Source organism: Anser brachyrhynchus (assembly GCF_964034855.1).
Source record: "Anser brachyrhynchus genome assembly, chromosome: 11".
Classification (NCBI taxonomy): domain Eukaryota; kingdom Metazoa; phylum Chordata; class Aves; order Anseriformes; family Anatidae; genus Anser; species Anser brachyrhynchus.
In genome coordinates, this window is record NC_137706.1 from 20,851,886 (window position 1) to 20,869,007 (window position 17,122).

The window sequence follows — 17,122 nt, forward strand, 5'->3', positions numbered from 1 at the left end:
ATGCCGGTCAGTTGAGCCTGCCTTCCTCGGTGGTTTAATTGGTGTGTGAGGGAAGATGCTCTGGACCGAACACGAACTTGTCCGTGCCAAGGGGGATGCAGAGCAGCTCCTGTAGGTGCTGGGTCTGAATCCAGCAGCCAAATAATCAGCAAGCATCCCAGCTCAGGCACGGAGCCTCATTAATCCTTGCGGCCCGTTTGTGTGCATCTTGCGTGTGGCAATTTGCGTGGGTTGGGCCTGAAAGGGCCGCGTTTACCCCCAGACACTTTTCCCTTTAGAAAAGGCTATTCTGAGCAGCACCTTTGAAGAACCGACGGTAAAAGCCTGCTAATATAAGGGGCTTGTGGAGAGGAGGAAATGTGCAATTTAATCATGATTGTACGCGGTCTTCAGTTTGCAGTGCATTTACTATAGTTCATATTTAAAAGAAGTCAAAGTGAAACTAATTATCTTTAATTAAGGTGAATTAGGCTTTGATTTTTAATATATTTTATGTAGAGAGATCTTGAACTCATCTGCTCCAGCCAAGAAATGTCCCAAAGGTTATTAGGGCATATTTCTGTTGGGCCTGACGGTATTAGTAATAACCTTCTTTCTCATAGTTCCCGACATGAACAAATATGTCACTTCATCAGTCTCTGTTACCCGCACTTATGCCCCTCCGCAGGGGTCGCAGATTCCACAAGTTATCAGCTAATGGCGTTATACATTAAAAATTGAAGCTTTCCTCACTCTGAGGCCTTTCAAGGCTTTGTTCTTAAGCCCCAGACACTTTGGAGTGCAGCTGCAAACTATAGGCAGAAGATTAAATTAATTTGTAACTCTTTTTTCGTCCTGCATTACTAAATCCTGCACATTTAATTGAAACCCTACTTCAAGATGCTTTGTGTTTCTGTTCTTCTCTGTTGTCAGTTTAACCTCAGAAGCACTTTAACGCTGGTAAATTGCTGTTATATCCTTTTGGATTTTTTTTTTTTTTTACTGTGCAATAAGAGGACAGTGAAATTGATATTAGAGGGGAAGAAAAATCTTAGAGCAGTTTTTGAGGTATTTAATATTTATTAAGGTCCATACCCTGCAGAGTTTCAGGTGATTTTAAGCCATCTATCGAGAAATGTATAAATTGGTCTTGGAATGAAATTTCACCTAGGGAATTTTATGTTATCCAGTAGTTAAGTCTGATTTTTAAAGTTTCCTGTGTCTGAATGTTCCAGTGGCGGCTGCTTTTCCATAAAACGAGGGTTTAACTGCAGTGCACAATCTAAATGCAAAATCCTTAGATGGAAATTTAATTGTGTAAAATGTGCACAAGGTAATTAAGAACAAATTTTAGAACATTTCAGACTATAAAGTCCTCCTTCAGCTAGATCACTAGCGATATTGTAAGTGCTTATTTTCAATTTGCAGTTATGCTGAGAAACATGGAATGTGTCTAAATTAAGAATAAAAACATCCCATGCTTTTCAGCATAACTGTAAATTAAAAAACAACTTGCACAACATAGACAATAATCTAAGTGGGAAACTTTATTGCCTGAGTGTCCTAAAAATATGTTTTGAACTTCTTTCCTTCAGTCACTTTCTGAACAGGATAAGGACTGTGGCTACTGTAATTCTTATTAACAATATTTGGGAAAGCAAATAGCATTTTGAAAGAGTGATGTGGAGAAAGTGGTTTGTGAGGGAAGATTTCTGGATTTCCATTTTCAGTTCCAGAATGGTTAATTACGTTATTTCAAAAAGTCATTTTGATTTTTGTCTTTTGTTATCTGCACATTAAATGTATGTTTTTAACGGCAAACAGGTTGAGCCTGGTTGGAGCTGCTTTCCAGCCCTTCTCAGAGCAGCTCAGTACAGAGGATTTAGGCACTGAAATTGGCTGTTTTGTGTTCTTTTTGCTTTCCCTTGTGTGTTTTTTAGCATATTTTGACACAATTTGATAAAGAACAGCCTGCATGCACGCTGTACTTCTGCATTTTGTTTACTCATTGGGGATTACTTATGTCTCAGTTAATCAATTATTGTTTTCGAACCTGATGGTGCACCTTGTGCATCCATCTGCACCTCTGTCAAAGTCAGGGGGAATGCTCCTATCAGGTACTTGCACAGTGCAAATCACGTTTCAGGACACAACTTCAATGAACACCGTGAAGATGAGAGTTTTAGGTACTCTGATGGGCTAGTTTATGTCTAAGAAAGCAATAATAATAATAATAAAAGAAACTGTACAGGCATGCAGTTGCTCTAAAGTGAAATAATGTAGGAATGTGTTATTCTGACATAATTCTTGCTGATATGGTTTGATTCTCCTTTATATTTCTGTACCATGCTGGCAATGCAATTCACTGCACCTTTTTAAAATGGTAGGGTTTGTTGGTGTTTTTTTTTTTTACAGTTCTGGTGTAGCGTGAAGGTACCCATAGGGAAATGAGAACCAACTTCTTGAAGTTTAAGCATTCCCTTCTCCCCTCCTTAACATCCAGAGCTACATAAAAAATGATCAGTTCTTATCCCTAACTAGTGAGAATGGAAATACTATATTTTGGTTATAATGCCTTAAAAAGAAAATGAAGTTTCTAAGTTGCCTCATGTAAATGCAGAGATAAGTTTTTGATAGTGTTTTAACTTAGTAGTTTACATTTTATGTTTTGTGTTCTGCATTGGGCATGTGCTTAAATAACTTCCTGGAGACAGATGATAGAGAGTACAAAAATCCCTTTAGTAAAGCTCTAATCTGTTTGTTTTTTGGTTATTTTTTTTCTTTACTTTAACTGTGACACTATTTATAAATCTAAATCTACATACGGAGGTCATTGGTTGGCTGAACTTAAACCATTTTACTTAGTAAATTTAATTAAGAAAATACAGTGCAACTCATAAGCAAATGAGTTTTTCCTAGTTTTAAACCAAACCACCCTCTTGAGTGCTGATTGCCTTGCTCGACCCCTGGTGATACAGAAACAGGCAAAATTAAAAAGGACATTAAAGCTTCATTAAATCTGAAACACATTTAGTACAGTGACATATCTGCAGGCTATTTCAGGGAAGATTACATACTCTTTGGTAAGTTTCTTAATTTATAATACCTTGACAATCTTGCAGGGAGGAAACAACTCTGACTAGAGGAATGGCATGATGGTTCTGGGGGATGCAAGAGCGCCGCACGGCCCGTCCATGACTGCATCTCTCTGCAGGTCTCAGTCAAGGAGCAGCTTCACTGAGAAATGTCTTTTCTTTTTTAGCAACCCCCAAAGAACTAGTTTCTGATGCATTTCGGATTCCGCAAAGCTCATTTGTACGCTGCATACTTAGGTCTGGCAGAAAACCGCTCTTTTTCCAGTTATTCTGTTGCCTTGGGAGTCACACAGGCGAAGCCCCTGCTGTGGTGTGCGGTGGCTGGGGAGAGGAATCGTCCGTGAGAGCAGGAGAGCTTAGTCTGAAGTCATCATTGAGGTAGTGATAGTTTTTCTGCTTAAGGTCTACAGAGTGATACCCTGGGTGTAGAGCCATAATTATCTTCTTCTTATACGGTGGGATAAATATTATAAACCTACAAATCTGTAGCTGTTGTAATAATTATGCTTAAGTCAGTAGACATCAGAAAAAATAGGTCTTCTACTTCAGTTCATTGGAAAGTGTTTGGCATTTATAGGTTTATTGTTAGGCATTTATGGGCTATCACAGCAGCAGTGTTTCTTAGGATCTTGAGGATGGTCCCTCCAAAAGCTGAGAAAGTGAAAAGGGGCACCATTATGTATGTTTTTATAGTTTCTGGTCCTTAAATCTGAGCATACCAGAAAACATAGGGCCTTTCCTTATCTATTTAACACTGTATTTCAAAGGCTGCCATCAGAAAGTGGCTGGCTTAGCTGGGAGGAGCTGTGAGCCAGACAGAAGTGACAGAAAGGGTAGCAGTCAGCCTGCTTAGCGTAGATTTGTTTGTTGGAAGGATGAATTTGCTGCAAAGAGATGCTCTGAGCTCAGCACCGCACCGGAAACAAAACTGAAAAACAGAATTCACCCCAGAGAGTTACCAGTCCTCAGGGCAAACCTGGGAGGCAGAGGGCAGAAGAAACCCAGAGGAGGAAGTTAGCTTAAATTCTGTCCCTCTGGGGAGTGTGAGGAGATCTCACTGGTCCTGTCACCTTCACATCGTTACCTGTTCCAGAGGTGAATTATGTACTCGTAAGCGTTGGTCTCACAAACCAAGCCAACACAACGGTCCCCAAGTGGAAGTCTACAAGCAAATCTTAACTTTGAGAGATGAGAGGCACCACAGAAGCTTCTGAGAAAAAAAACATGCTCTGTTTTGTTTTGTTATTGCTAGTAGGGATCCTCAATCAACACCATACTGATACAGTAGGCCATAATGGCTCCTCCTCAGTCATTATGCAAACTCCCACTGATGAGATATTTAGGAAGGATTGGGGTGATTTTTCAAAGTGATGCATGGAAATGTAGATTTGCAGTTCTGGTAACTGTGATGTGTCTGTGCAGTAAGTAAGCGTTTAGAGTTATGGTACAAACAGTGGTCCTGTTAGAAGCCACTCTGCTTCTCCGTAGACTTTCAGGACAAATCCTGTCTCAATATTGAGAAAGCTTCTTTTAAGGGTAGTCACCAGAATAAATCATTTTCTTGCTTTGGGTTTCTGTTGCATGCTTCTCTTACAGAAATGCTTCAAGGACCTACTTTGCTTCTGTGCTGTCTTTCCTCCTAGGATCTGGAAGAAGTTTACTGGACTCATAAGGCTCACAGCCAAATGTCTAATACAGTAGTAGGTTTGGTCAGCTGCTGGAATTGCAGAAAGGGCACCATCTCCTCTGTTGCTTGGTTGCTTCCATTCATGCCGTCATCTTCTCCTTCTTGCCTTCTCAGGACCTTTTTCCTGACCTGATGAGGCTCAAGTACGTCTGTACTCTTCGCCACTTTGCCACCTTGCTCCATCTCTGTCTGTGCCTCACTGTTCAATACTTAGGGTGGTTTTGTGCTGCCAGCCAGGCTGAAATTTCATCAGAGGTTAGCACAGCTGCCTCACTGCAGGTCAAGTAACCGTGGCACTGAAGAGCTCACGTAACAGCGGCGGGAGGGGTGCAGCGAGCAGCTTTCACCCAGCACAGGCTTCGGCCTTCGCAGTACACGACACGGTGGCTTAGACCTTCAGCGCTGACGCTGTCACTCGGTCTGACATGAATATACCTAGTTCATCACACAGACAGATCAATGATAGTAGTGTGTCCATATCTTTTTGGTGGGCCTCCTCCTGAGGCTGGGTGAGGGAAGGAATCGCCAAGTTAGCGGTAGTGGCGTGAAGCTCACCGGCCTGTGGCTCCTCTGGGAGCTGTGGAGAGAGGTGGGCTGCTCTGGAAAGCGGGGCACAACAGGAGGGTAACTGCTCCAAATGCACTTTTGGGGGAGTCTGTGTCAACTCTGAAAGCCCTTGTCTGTCACTAAATGGTAGACAAAATAGACCGGTTGTGTTTTTCTGGAATTGTTTCAAAGGTTCAGATGCCAGTGGGGAAAACCTAAAGTCTTGTATCAAACAAAGGGTTTATCATGGGATAATTCTAAGCTATGGCATTATGGCAATGTTAATGCTGTTGTTGTGTCTGATACCGATACTAGCAGATACACTCGTAATGCATCGAGTGACTTCTAAAGCAGCCTGAGCAACACGTTCAGTTCATATGGTGAAAGCAGATGTGAAGAAAAGACAATGTGTCGTACTGCAGGTGCCGTGATCTCTCTCCAGATCCCACTCACAGGTTCCTAGCTGGATTTGACACCAATAAGGAAACAAACCTCAGCTATATAACCCAGATTTTATTCTGAGCCTGTTAGGGAAGGACTTCGGGAGTTGAGTGCACGCTCTACAATACCCGTTCATTGCAGATAATTATCAGGAAAGGTCAGTGTCGTTGGCCTCACCATTGAGGCTGAACTGGTTTAATTTAGAGAGTCCTCAGGAACTTGGGCATCAAACAGCGTTGCTAAGTGCTACAGACTAGAGCTTGAGAAATACAGAAATATTCAGAAATGTAAAACAAGGAGTAATTGTTGTGAATGGCTCCATTCTAAATGCAGCTCTTTGTGTGCTTTCAGAATTATTTTTGCTGGCGTTTTCCAATTTATACAATAGTAAGAGTTGAGTACTTTTCTCTCTTTAAGAAAATGTGCCCTCCATGCAAATCTATATAACTAGACAAATATTATTTCCTTTCCCAGCTTGCTCTTGGGAGGTTTCCATATCCTCAGGTAAGATTGTTCATTACTGCTGTTTGCCACTGTGACATTCATTCCTATGTATGAAGGTGCAGAGAGCAATTGTGAACATTTGAGCCACATACAAATAAATCTGTCCTGTTAAATTGAAAAGTGGTATCTTGAAGGAGTCATTTAGAAGTCTCTATTGATTTTTTTTTCTTTTTTTTCCCCAAACTCTAGATTTTCTTTTCCCTGGAGAGAAGGAAAATTATGATGATGTTAATGATTGTTTTTTTGTGAGATTAAAAAAAATAATCCTGTATGTACTTTTGATGCCAGGAAAATGAATCTACTTCTTTTTTATATTTTTATTTTTCAATTCCAGATTTCAATAGTGGTACAGTGATCTAAAATTCTTCCAAATAAAAAATATAATGTGAATGGAATATGTAAAATGGTTCTGGATTCTCCTTTTTAAGAGGACCTAGTATTAGTATTTTATTTACATACTGATATTTTCTGACTTCTCACTGACCTAACTCAGTTTTACTGAAGCCAGTGGTAAAACTATTTCCAACTTGGCGATGGTTAGGCCAATGTGCTGTATTACTGTATAACATTTTACTTTGTGTGCTTGAAAAAACATGAAGCTCTGAACAAAACAGCCAGTCCAGAAATAGGTTTGATGATTACTTTAAATTCTTATTGCAAGATAGATGTTAGAATTCATAGTAACAAACCATTCTGTGGTTCTTCAAATTATTCTTTCCTGGGAGAGGGGAAAAAGTGAAGTGTCCAGGGACTAAAATGAATTATTTGAATGTGGTTTTTATGTTTTTGTATGTTTTATGAACACTGTTTTCTGCATCTTGGTCTATACAGATCAGAGTGCCTGGAGGCATGTCTGATTTAAAGGTGGTGTTGGTCTGTGCTCTTTAAGCATCTATTAACTTGCTATTATTATGCAAATAACTGTTGTAATACACATACTAATTTATGCATGGTTAGATTATGCAGATGCCTCACAAACATGGTTATTGAATAATAGGCTGGGACTCATTCTCTCTCCCATTTTTATAAGCTGTTTTAAGCAAATTCTCCTGACACTTTTATGGACTTGTAAAGATTTTGCGTATGTGGAAATACATTGAATTTTTGCTTTCTCATCTCCTATGGAAAATGTTTATGGACTGAGAGCGAGCTGTAGCTGGTTACCAGAGCATACGTTGCGTGTTTTAGCCATATTTTGAAATGAACCCTCTCATTTGAGAGAGGGTTAAAAAAGAAGCTCTTGTACTGAAGTGTCCTCCACGCGCTGGCATACTCACTTGTGCTCGTTGAGTGTCTTGATGCTCGTTGGGAGTAGTGTGTTATACCTCTAAATCAACGTGATGTGGAACACAAGATAACCTTCTGTTCACGGAGGTGTTGGAGCTTGGGAAAAGAAGTTAGAGCGCATATATTGCATGTGATTCCAGACAAAAAAATTATTCTTGGAATTGGGAACAAAACACTATTGCTAGTTTAAGATCTTTTTTTGCTATTCTAATTAAAAAACAGACCGGGTTTGTAAAAGAATATTTGGCAAGTCAGTAGTCCATGAAATTGTGTATATTTTTTAATGTAAAACAGTTGAAGAGGTGAAACTTTAAAATGAAGCTATTAAGGTTTTCAAGCAACTGCTTTTCATACGGATTTTTATGTGAAGAATACGTATTTTAGATGTGTATGTACCAAGTTGGTCACAAAAACCCTTAGCAGCTCACTGTGACTAAGTGGATAATCCATAATGTTTTGGTGTTAGTTTTTTTTAAAGTCTCTATATATTTTTTTCTCCCCGTGTAAGGACCTGATCCTGCAGTCACTCACTTGAGTAAATTCTCCTCATGTCAGTGGGTTTATTCAAGTGATTGAAACTAATAGTGTGTGTGCTCACGGTATTTGTCCCTAAATAACTTGGACTTCTCTCTAAAAACGACAAGTATGAATACGTGTTGGAGAACACCTGAATTTTCTTGCAAATGAACATTTGTCTCCAGCTGTAGCTGAAAAAAAAAATATTTTTTCCCCTTTTTCCCTATTTTTAAGACACAGACAAATGGTGTGTATAAATTCAGTTTAAATGAATAAGATTTATAGGGGGAATCATTGTAGTGTGGAAATTCAGGACTCCTGCAATATGCCAGAAAGATTAAAGGATGATTTTTTTTTCTTTCTGGCCTTTAGTAGAACATTCTAATGATAGAATTTAGCACTTCTCATTTTCCATGTGTTTTATAAGCATTTATTTTGCTACCACTTATTTGTCACGTTATCATTATTTAATCTTATGTTTAAGTCTTGTCTTGAAAGCTCTTAAGGATACAAGCAACTACTCATGTAAGTAGAGTTGCTTTTGGGTGTGTTTAGGATTATTTTTGATGTCTTAATATGCAGTTTATTTCGTAATCTGTAGCTAAATGCCACTGGTAGTGACCTGTACAAGAAAATAAGAAATAGTAATGATTAGAACAGTCTTTCCCACTATAAAAACTTTGCAAAGGAAACACTAATCCTTAAAATGTAGTGAATTTCAAAAATGGTTAATGGTTTTCATGTCTTTGTTGTTTGTTTTCCTGGCGTGGTATTGCAATGTGCTATTGCTTGTTTGCTGTGATGTAAAATTCCTTTTGGAAGAAGTAGTGTATGACACCCATAGGATTTTCTGTAGATACACGAGTAAGCACTTAGGGGTATATTCTTCCCCTGATGTGCAACTTTATTAAAACTAATAGGAATGGTGCACGTGCATACACACACATGCACCAGAAAAACAAACTCTTTTGAGTAAAGCTCTTTCCTGTGTAAACATTTAAAATTGAAAGGAAAACCCTTTCACCAAGCCTAGCACATAGCATGCTTAGCCTTTCAGATAGGTGAAGAAAGCAGGTACAAAAAAGTTCCAAATTTCTTTTAAAAGTCTAAACTTAATTTATTTGATTTTGATGGCAACATACGCATCTCTGCAGAAAAAACTGTAAAAAATAAATAAAACTAATAACAAAAGGCCATGAAACCTCCCAGCATATTTAAATAAATTTTAAGTTGGAACCCCAAAGATGTGCAGTGGCTGAAGAGTCTGCGAGACATACAGTTAATCACGGAGATTCAAATTCAGTATATTGTACAAAAACATGATGGGGGCAATGGCTTGTTTAATGATAATGCAATTTAGGAGAAATGAAAAGAATTGCCCACTAAATATTCTCGGCTTGTAGTCAAACTTTATACAAAGCAGGGATGTTAAAAGGACGCTGCATCCATTAGGGAAATATTCCAAAGAAATCGGCAGCACTCAGCTGCCGAGGGTTTAATCAGCTATAGGGAGGCGCGCATCACAACCACTGTATTTAAGATACTTCTGCATTTAGAGAAACGTTTTCCTTCCTTTGGCTACAATTCCGGGCCTCGGTTAATAAATTACATGAAAATGACCCGAAGTTTAAAAAACAAAAAATCCTGCCTCCCCGTCCGCACCCTCCCACCCCGCCTCCCCCCCCCCACAAAATCTGAGCAAATAGTGCCCCCGGTATTGTAAAGCTTTGAATGTTTTCACACCCCATTAATTTATTACTTCTCTTTCCTCATCTTTAAATTTTTTTTTTTTATTTTTTTTTTTCCGAAAAAAAATTCAGGCTCCCCGCTGCTACAGCGATTTTCATCTTGTTGTTAATTTTCCCTGCTCCATATGGAGCTCCAGACATTTCACCTGGAGGCTGTACTAGATTTTGCTGTAGCGATCGCACTTCCGGAGGCCAAAACTGTCATTTAAGGTTCCTGGTGCATCTGTCTACGCCAGGCTTTTCACTGGCACCGGAGAGTGTGAATAACAAATTGGATGCACCTGAGATTCAGATGATTAGTGTGTTTTGTGGATCTCAGCGACTTGTAAGCAGATAGCTCCGGGGGCGAGTGGCCGGGGCCGTGCTTGCACCTTGCGCCCGGCCGCGCGGGGAGCGTGCGAGCATCCGGGCGGCCCCGCGCGCGGGGAGCCCGACTACCAAATATTTCATCCTGCCTTGTCATTGATTAGAAAAGAGCCTTTAATTTCATTTCACCCCATGTTGTGATTAATTTGCATTCTTTGTCAGAAGTTAATGGAGTTTTTTATGGTTCACTCTGAAATCCTTGAAGACATCAGAGTTGATCTGATGTTTATACAACCGCCAGCGGAATTTTTTCGTTTGATTGATGGAGAGCTTGATGTTATTCCAAACGGCTTTTTAAGCTGTTTTTAAGAATTATTTGAATAAAATGCAAGCAAGATATTGTTATAACGATCAAGATTATCTGTTAAAAATCTGTTTCAAATAAAGAACATGATAAGTAGGAAAAAAAAAGATCAAAAAGACAAGAGGAATGATGAACACAGAAGATGATATTTGTTAAAATATATAATCCGAGTATTCAAATAAGTTATTTCAAAACGTACCGAAAGTCAGACAGACCTTAATTTAATTTTTTTTTAATATAACGAGTTTGTTTTTGCAGCGTGATAAATAATGGAGATGAATTAGCGAGGAACCCAGCTATAGTTAGATTTTTCCCTTCTTTTTATTCTCCCAGCTTCTCTACCTTCCTGCTACCAGCGATGTGAGCATAGAGCAGCAGTGTCCCTAACTCGGAGAGACAGGACTGTCAGGCCTGTTAGTTCAACAAAATGATGACATATTGCTCGTCTCAATGAAGAGGCATTCTTAAATCCCAGTGCAAAGAAAACATAAGTGGATAATAGAAAATTTTATAGCCCAAGAAAGCGCTCGCTATAGACTTGCCATTGGTTTCCTTTATAAGAAAATATACAGCCAAAAATCCTCGGTGAGAGAAATCTTCTTTTTGCTCCTCCTGTTAGAGAAAGGTTTGTACTTTTACCAATCCCCAGCACATAAAAAGCGCCAGAGAGACGCTGCAGTGTGTGCTGCGAGCTCTGGGCCAGATCCTCAGCTGGAGCAAATCAGTTCTGCTCCATGGAGAGCAGGGGACGATGCAGGCTTACCCCAGCTTTGGGATATAGGCGGCTTGGGTTTTTTTTTTCAGCAGGAAAAGATTTTTGCAAATGCTTTTTGATTTATGATGCCAAAGCTGTTTTTATTTTGGTTTTGCGTTTTTTTCTTTTTTTCCTTTTTTTTTCAAGATCTTGTTTTTATCTTTTCATCAGCAAATTCTGCCCTCGCTGTGATTTCTGCAAGTAAGATTTAATTATAGGTCAAAAAGCTACTGTGCAAGCGCTTCCATTTAAAACAGATTAATTTATTTGCTATATCTTAGTTTGCTAAATAATTGCATGGTTTTAAATGAAGTTGCTGCTTTCTGATCCCTGTATTAGCATGGGCTAAGATTCTTTTTGTTATATGTAATCCATACTATTGATCAAATTTGGCCTGGTTTCCTTTAAATGTAAGCAGGTTGTCAAGGAAAAAAATATTTAGTTTTACTTGGCATGCAAAATAGCCATTTTACTGTTGTTTTTTCAATTGACAGAAACATCCTTTAAGCATTCATTTATTTTGTGAGAATAAATTGAGGGTTGGTTACAGCATGTTTCCTGGTAAGAAAGAAATGTCTTATGTTCCACATATATCATTATATCTAACCATTTAAAAGACATTATACACTGTTCAAATGCTAATGCCAAAATAGTGATTTTTTCCAATTACATTTTTATAATATCTTAAATATCACAGATTTGTGCAAATACTGTTGCTTTTATAATAGAGTCCAGAAATCACCAAAAATATTTTGTCATCTGCTAATATTTTAAACTCCTAACAATTTCTTAACATAGGTTTCACAGCATATACATCATTCTTTAGATAATGTGCTTTGGACAAATTTTTCTTTTTTTTTTTTTTTCCCTTTACCAGGAATACATTTGTATTTAAATTTGATTTTAATATCAGAAACTTGCTGTAAAATTTGAATGGAGTTTTAGTTTTTCCAGATTTTTTTTTTTTTTTAAATGCATAGGTTTTAACACATTTTTTACGTTAGGAATCTGAAGCATCCAGACATGCTTATATTTTTTATTTTAATCTTCCTGTCCAATTTAAAAAAATAAAAATGAAAGGAAAATTCATGCTTGGATACTATGCTCAAGCTTGGAAATGTAGGAAACTTAGTTAAAGCTGTTTTTTTTTCTGAGTGGGCCGTTAGCTCACGGTCCTGAAGGACTGCTGTGTGCGTGTTAACTCCTGCGGGTTACGACATCATCACCCCCCCCTTTTTTTTTTTATTGTCACAATTTTTATTTTTTGACTAAGAAAAGGCCTTAATGCAAGAAACCCTCGATGCAATAATCCATGCAGTTACTCTCTTGCCTTCACAACGTGGGGCTGCCTCAGCTGGGGCCTTTTTGTCTAAGTCGAGTAAGATCCTGAAGTGAGGTGCTGTTTGCCCTGAGAGCTTCTTAACCAAGAGGGAAAAAGGCATCTGGGGGGGGAATATGAAATTTCTTTTGAGATATTTTTCCAAACATGTAACACCTGCACGAGTCGGTGCTGCTGTCGGAGGGGAGATGTTCCCGCTGTGCGCGGAAGGGAGCCTCCCTCCCGGTCACAATTCCCTCAGTGGGTGCGCCCGCGGGGTGATGTCCCAAACGAGAACTAATCCCCGGCGGATCGGGCCGTCCCTCGGGCGGAAGCTAGCGGTAGGTGCACTGGTTCGGTTGCTGGTTGTTTCGGGAGGCCGCTTAGGCGCTGTCAGCGGGTTCACTGAAACCACACATCTCTGCTGGCTGGGATGAGGAGGCCTCAGGCTCTTCCAGGTGAGCCAGGAGCTGAAGAGGAACAGGCCCCCCCCTCCACCTTGCTGGCCTTCTTACCACGGGCACAGCTCGTCCTCCTCTGCCGGGCGATGGTTGCTCAACGTAGTGAAGAGCTCCCAAGCCCAGGATAAGCATGAAAGGTTTAGAGGTCCAGGCGAGCGTCTCCCTTCCATGGCAGCAGTTCTGCTGCCAGCCCCGCGGAGCCATGTGCCTAATCCACGAGGGACTGTGATGCTACCCATGGTGGGCGATCAAAAGACGTAGGAGAGGGTGCTCCTTGCGTAGCGTGGTGCCTTTCATTGTCCAGACCCACTCAGCGCCTCGATTTCGTTAGAAAGCTCCACTTGTATACCTGCATGTTTGCCTCTCTGAGCTATCTCCTTTCAGCTATCCCTAGAAATGCATCATTTGTTGTGATCACAATTGATTTTACAGCTTATCAGTAAGAGCCCAGGATTTTTCTAGGTAGGTTCCAATGACAGGCTTTAACCATTGGTGTTTTTACCTGGCTCCGTTCAAGCTAGAAAGGACTTGCAGTAACTCTTTTTACGAGGAGGGACAGGGCTGATGGATATTCATCTGCTGCTCTTCAGCACTTCTGGTACTGGAGGCTCTCCTGTTTCCTTAGATGATGTGTCCCTGTGCTTTATTGTTAGAAAGGTTTTCCTCACTGCAGGGAATAGTGCTTGCTGAGTGCAACAACATGGAGAACAGATGCAGGAGCCTTGGTGGCTGTGTCCTCCTTGCTCTGTCTTTAGTCTAAAGACCCCAGGTTTTTTCAGCCTGTCCTTTGAAGGTTTCTGACTGTTCTTGGGGCTTTTCTTTGAACTTTCTCCAGCTGCCCACTGCTCTCCGGGGTTAGACAGGCTCAGACGCAGCCGTGCTGTGTGAGGAAGGGGTCACCTCGTGTGTCCTCAGGCCGTCCTCTCCTTGGACATCCCCCTGTGGAAATTGGCCCTTTTTTTTTTGTGACATCATGATGTTATTCCTGCTCAGTTGTGGTTGGTTTTCCTGCTCTGCAGTGTCCTCCAGGTTCTCTGGGTATGCCTCTCTATTAGCGTGGTAGTCATTTTGCTAAACTTGATGAACGTGGGCAACGTTAAAATTAAACGTGGTTAGCACTAAAACCCATACCTTTATTAGGTTTCTAGTTGACCACCCTTTGTGTTTTACATGCTGTACTTGCTGCAGTGTTTGAAAAAGCCCTTAAACAATGCGTTGCTAAATTTACACTTTTTCCAAAGATTTGCTTGTCCCCTATTCCTGCTGATCGAGAGGAATGTGTTAGCATTAGCCTCCTGGTCCCACTCCGGTGTGGTGGTTATTGCTGGCTTCTTACGCTCCCTCCATAATTTCAACAGTGTGCAGTTTTTCATGCCCGGTTTGTTGAATTGTGTTACTAAACTCTGGTAAACAGATTTCTGTGAGAAGTGGCTGCAGTTCAATGGTGGATGAAATAATCTCTTTATATAAATTTGCTTGCAGACCTCTGGGAAAACCAGCATAATATAATTGTAAGAATATATTTAATATTAAGGTTGTTGTGAATTGTCTTTTTTTTTATTTTGAAATTATTTTTATTCTTTTTTTTTTTTTTCGTCTTCTGTTTTGTGGCAGTGATTGAAGTTTGCCATTTGCAAAATGCACTGCTTGTTTTGGGGGCTGTTCAGAAAGTCAGGAACAGATTAGAGGGGTCAATCTGACCGGGTTTGATGCTTTCAGTTCTTCCAAAAGTTTAACCAATTCCAATTCTTCAAGAATTTGTAAAATATATCTGAAGATCCTGTCTCCCTTCCAGAGGAAGGGTAAACCCATGGTGGTGAAGACTGAATGGAAAGGACACTTACAAATTCCTTTTCCAGTCATACCAGGGCAGAGACGAGGCAAGTGTATGTTGGTCATTTGTCAGTAGGAGATGATCATCGTTGTTTCTGCCCCTCAATGAAATGTAACCTTCATTAATAAATATTATAAATAAGTTATATGTACTTCTGAAATCTGTTGATCCCTGGAATAGGAAAACTTACATCAAAGGCTCCCTTAAAAATCACAACCGTATGATTTGTTGGTGTATATATTTTTCGATTAAAAAAAAAAGGATGGGGGAATCGCTAGCTTGAACAGCAGTATATATGTAAAGAGAAAATTTGTTAACTGATATGGGAAGATCTAACCCTGGGTCACCTGCAAATCTCTCAAACAAGAGCTCCAGGGCAAGTCCTAATTCCAGAGAGTAAAAGCGAAAATTAAAGCTATAGCTAGTGACTCCTCCAAGTTACCCGGGGTGGATTCATTTGAGTTTCGTTGATTGTGCTTGTGAATATAATGTGAAGGGGATGGTAGAGGTCTTCTCAGCCACTTCCCGTCCAAAGTATCTCCATGGAGACAGGAATATAACCTGATGGTCTGACAAAAGTTGCTTTTCATAACCAGAGGCACTCATTAAATAGTAGATGAAGCAGGAAGCAAACTTTTGCATTTTTAACCAACCTAAAAAAAAAAAACGCCATTTGGAGAATGTGCTTTGCAGCGTGGTTTATCCAAATACCACTGATATTTCATGACCTGAGAAACAGACCATTAATGTGATAGATTTATTTATCATTTTCCCTGCATCTTCAAGTTCCACGTTATCACATGCAGTAAGTACAGAGAAAACGCGGCAAATAAAACACAGATTCAGAAACATCAAATTGCTGATCTAATTCTGCAAATTCGCACAATTCCAGTTGCGTTCGAGAAGCCTTTAAAGCCTTCTTAGTTGCTGGTGAGAGGCTTGATGTGACCTTTCCGAGGTGGGAACGAATTTTCCAGGAGCGCACCAAGGCATTCCTCCGTGCTTTCAAGGGGGCATGCTGTGCCCTTTTGGTCGTCCTTTCAAGCAGGGTTTGCAGTTGTGTCACTGCTGCCATTTCACCCTTCCGAATTCTTCATGTAGCGCCATCACAGTTACAGTCTCCTTCCTCCAGACCTCGGATTTTTCCGAGCGCCCAGGGTATGCGGTGGGCCAAATGCTCAAGCTTTCAAGCTGCAACCACCGCGCTGCAATCACTCGAGACTGACCTGCCTCCTAAACTTTCTATCTCCCTGCAGTGCACGAAAGCCGGGCTGTTGGGGACGGGAAAGGCAGAGCAGGGTGAACAGGAAGATAAAACATTTTATGTTGAGTACTTTTAAAACTGTTCTTAATGTGCTATAAAACTGGATGCTTCACTTTTTCATGAACTGTGTGCAAAAGGAGAAGCACCGACTGTGAAGTTGTCGTCGGTTAGGTTTGTTTTATAGCTGCAGAGGCTGCCCAATAATGTGATCTCGGAAAAGGTAAACAACATAGTTTTAACAGTGAAAAATATGCCTAATATAAATACGGCTAAGTTCATTGCTGTTCAGAACTTGAAAAATATGACAGTAACATTACATTTTCTAGCGGAGTTAACAGAGGAACACAGTGCAGCCTTACAAGCAATATATCTGAGACAGAGAAAATAGGTAATACATCCAACTCGGGAGTCTCTGTGGCATTCACATAGAGGAAAGCGCAGTAGCTTTATTTAATTGAGAAAATGAATCAATTACAATGATGTTGCATCATCAAATGCAAGGGAAATAGCAGATATGTCATTACATCGGGTAACAGTGTTAAAAAGTAATTGAGTGTCTTAAGCATTTTGAATCAATTCCAGGTACTGGCACAGCTACCTTAATGCAAAATTTATGAAGATGATCTCAAAATAATATGTTGCCATCAAAATTGTGTAATAAAATCTGGTAACAATGTGTGTGTGAGCAAGCACACGTCTCTCCCTCGCTCAGAAGCCAGGCCTGCTGCTCTGGTGGGTGGTTGAAATGTCGCAGAAAGAATTCTGTAATACTTCGATTCTTGTTGCCTTATTTTCCAGTAGAAGCATTCAGGGCCTTTATTAGAAATAATATTTTAAAACTTGTTCTGAAATTGGATGTAATCATATCTGTGTTGAGGCTACTATAGACGATCCCACCTCTATTCCTTTTCATGACAAGATCTATTTTTCCTGTAAAGAAATGTGACTGATACTCTGTTCTGATGAAAAACTGAATCACCTATTCATGTGCAGTGATCTAAGGGAGCTCAGAATCATC

General features: G+C 40.0%; 1 protein-coding gene across 7 annotated transcripts in view; it reads left to right on the forward strand.

The window, feature by feature from the left end:
* Positions 1–17,122, forward strand: part of MAP2K5 (mitogen-activated protein kinase kinase 5) — a 129,536-nt gene that overhangs the window by 75,068 nt on the left and 37,346 nt on the right. For 3 of the 7 annotated variants that reach the window (XM_080551509.1, XM_080551504.1, XM_080551503.1), the window contains 2 exons: positions 6,223–6,252; positions 16,097–16,165. The exons of 2 other annotated variants lie outside the window; for them this stretch is intronic. In XM_080551509.1, coding sequence (XP_080407635.1) covers positions 6,223–6,252; positions 16,097–16,165 — 99 coding nt within the window. The remainder of the gene's footprint in view (positions 1–6,222; positions 6,253–16,096; positions 16,166–17,122) is intronic. 2 more of the 7 variants (XM_080551507.1, XM_080551505.1) reach the window with 1 other exon arrangement.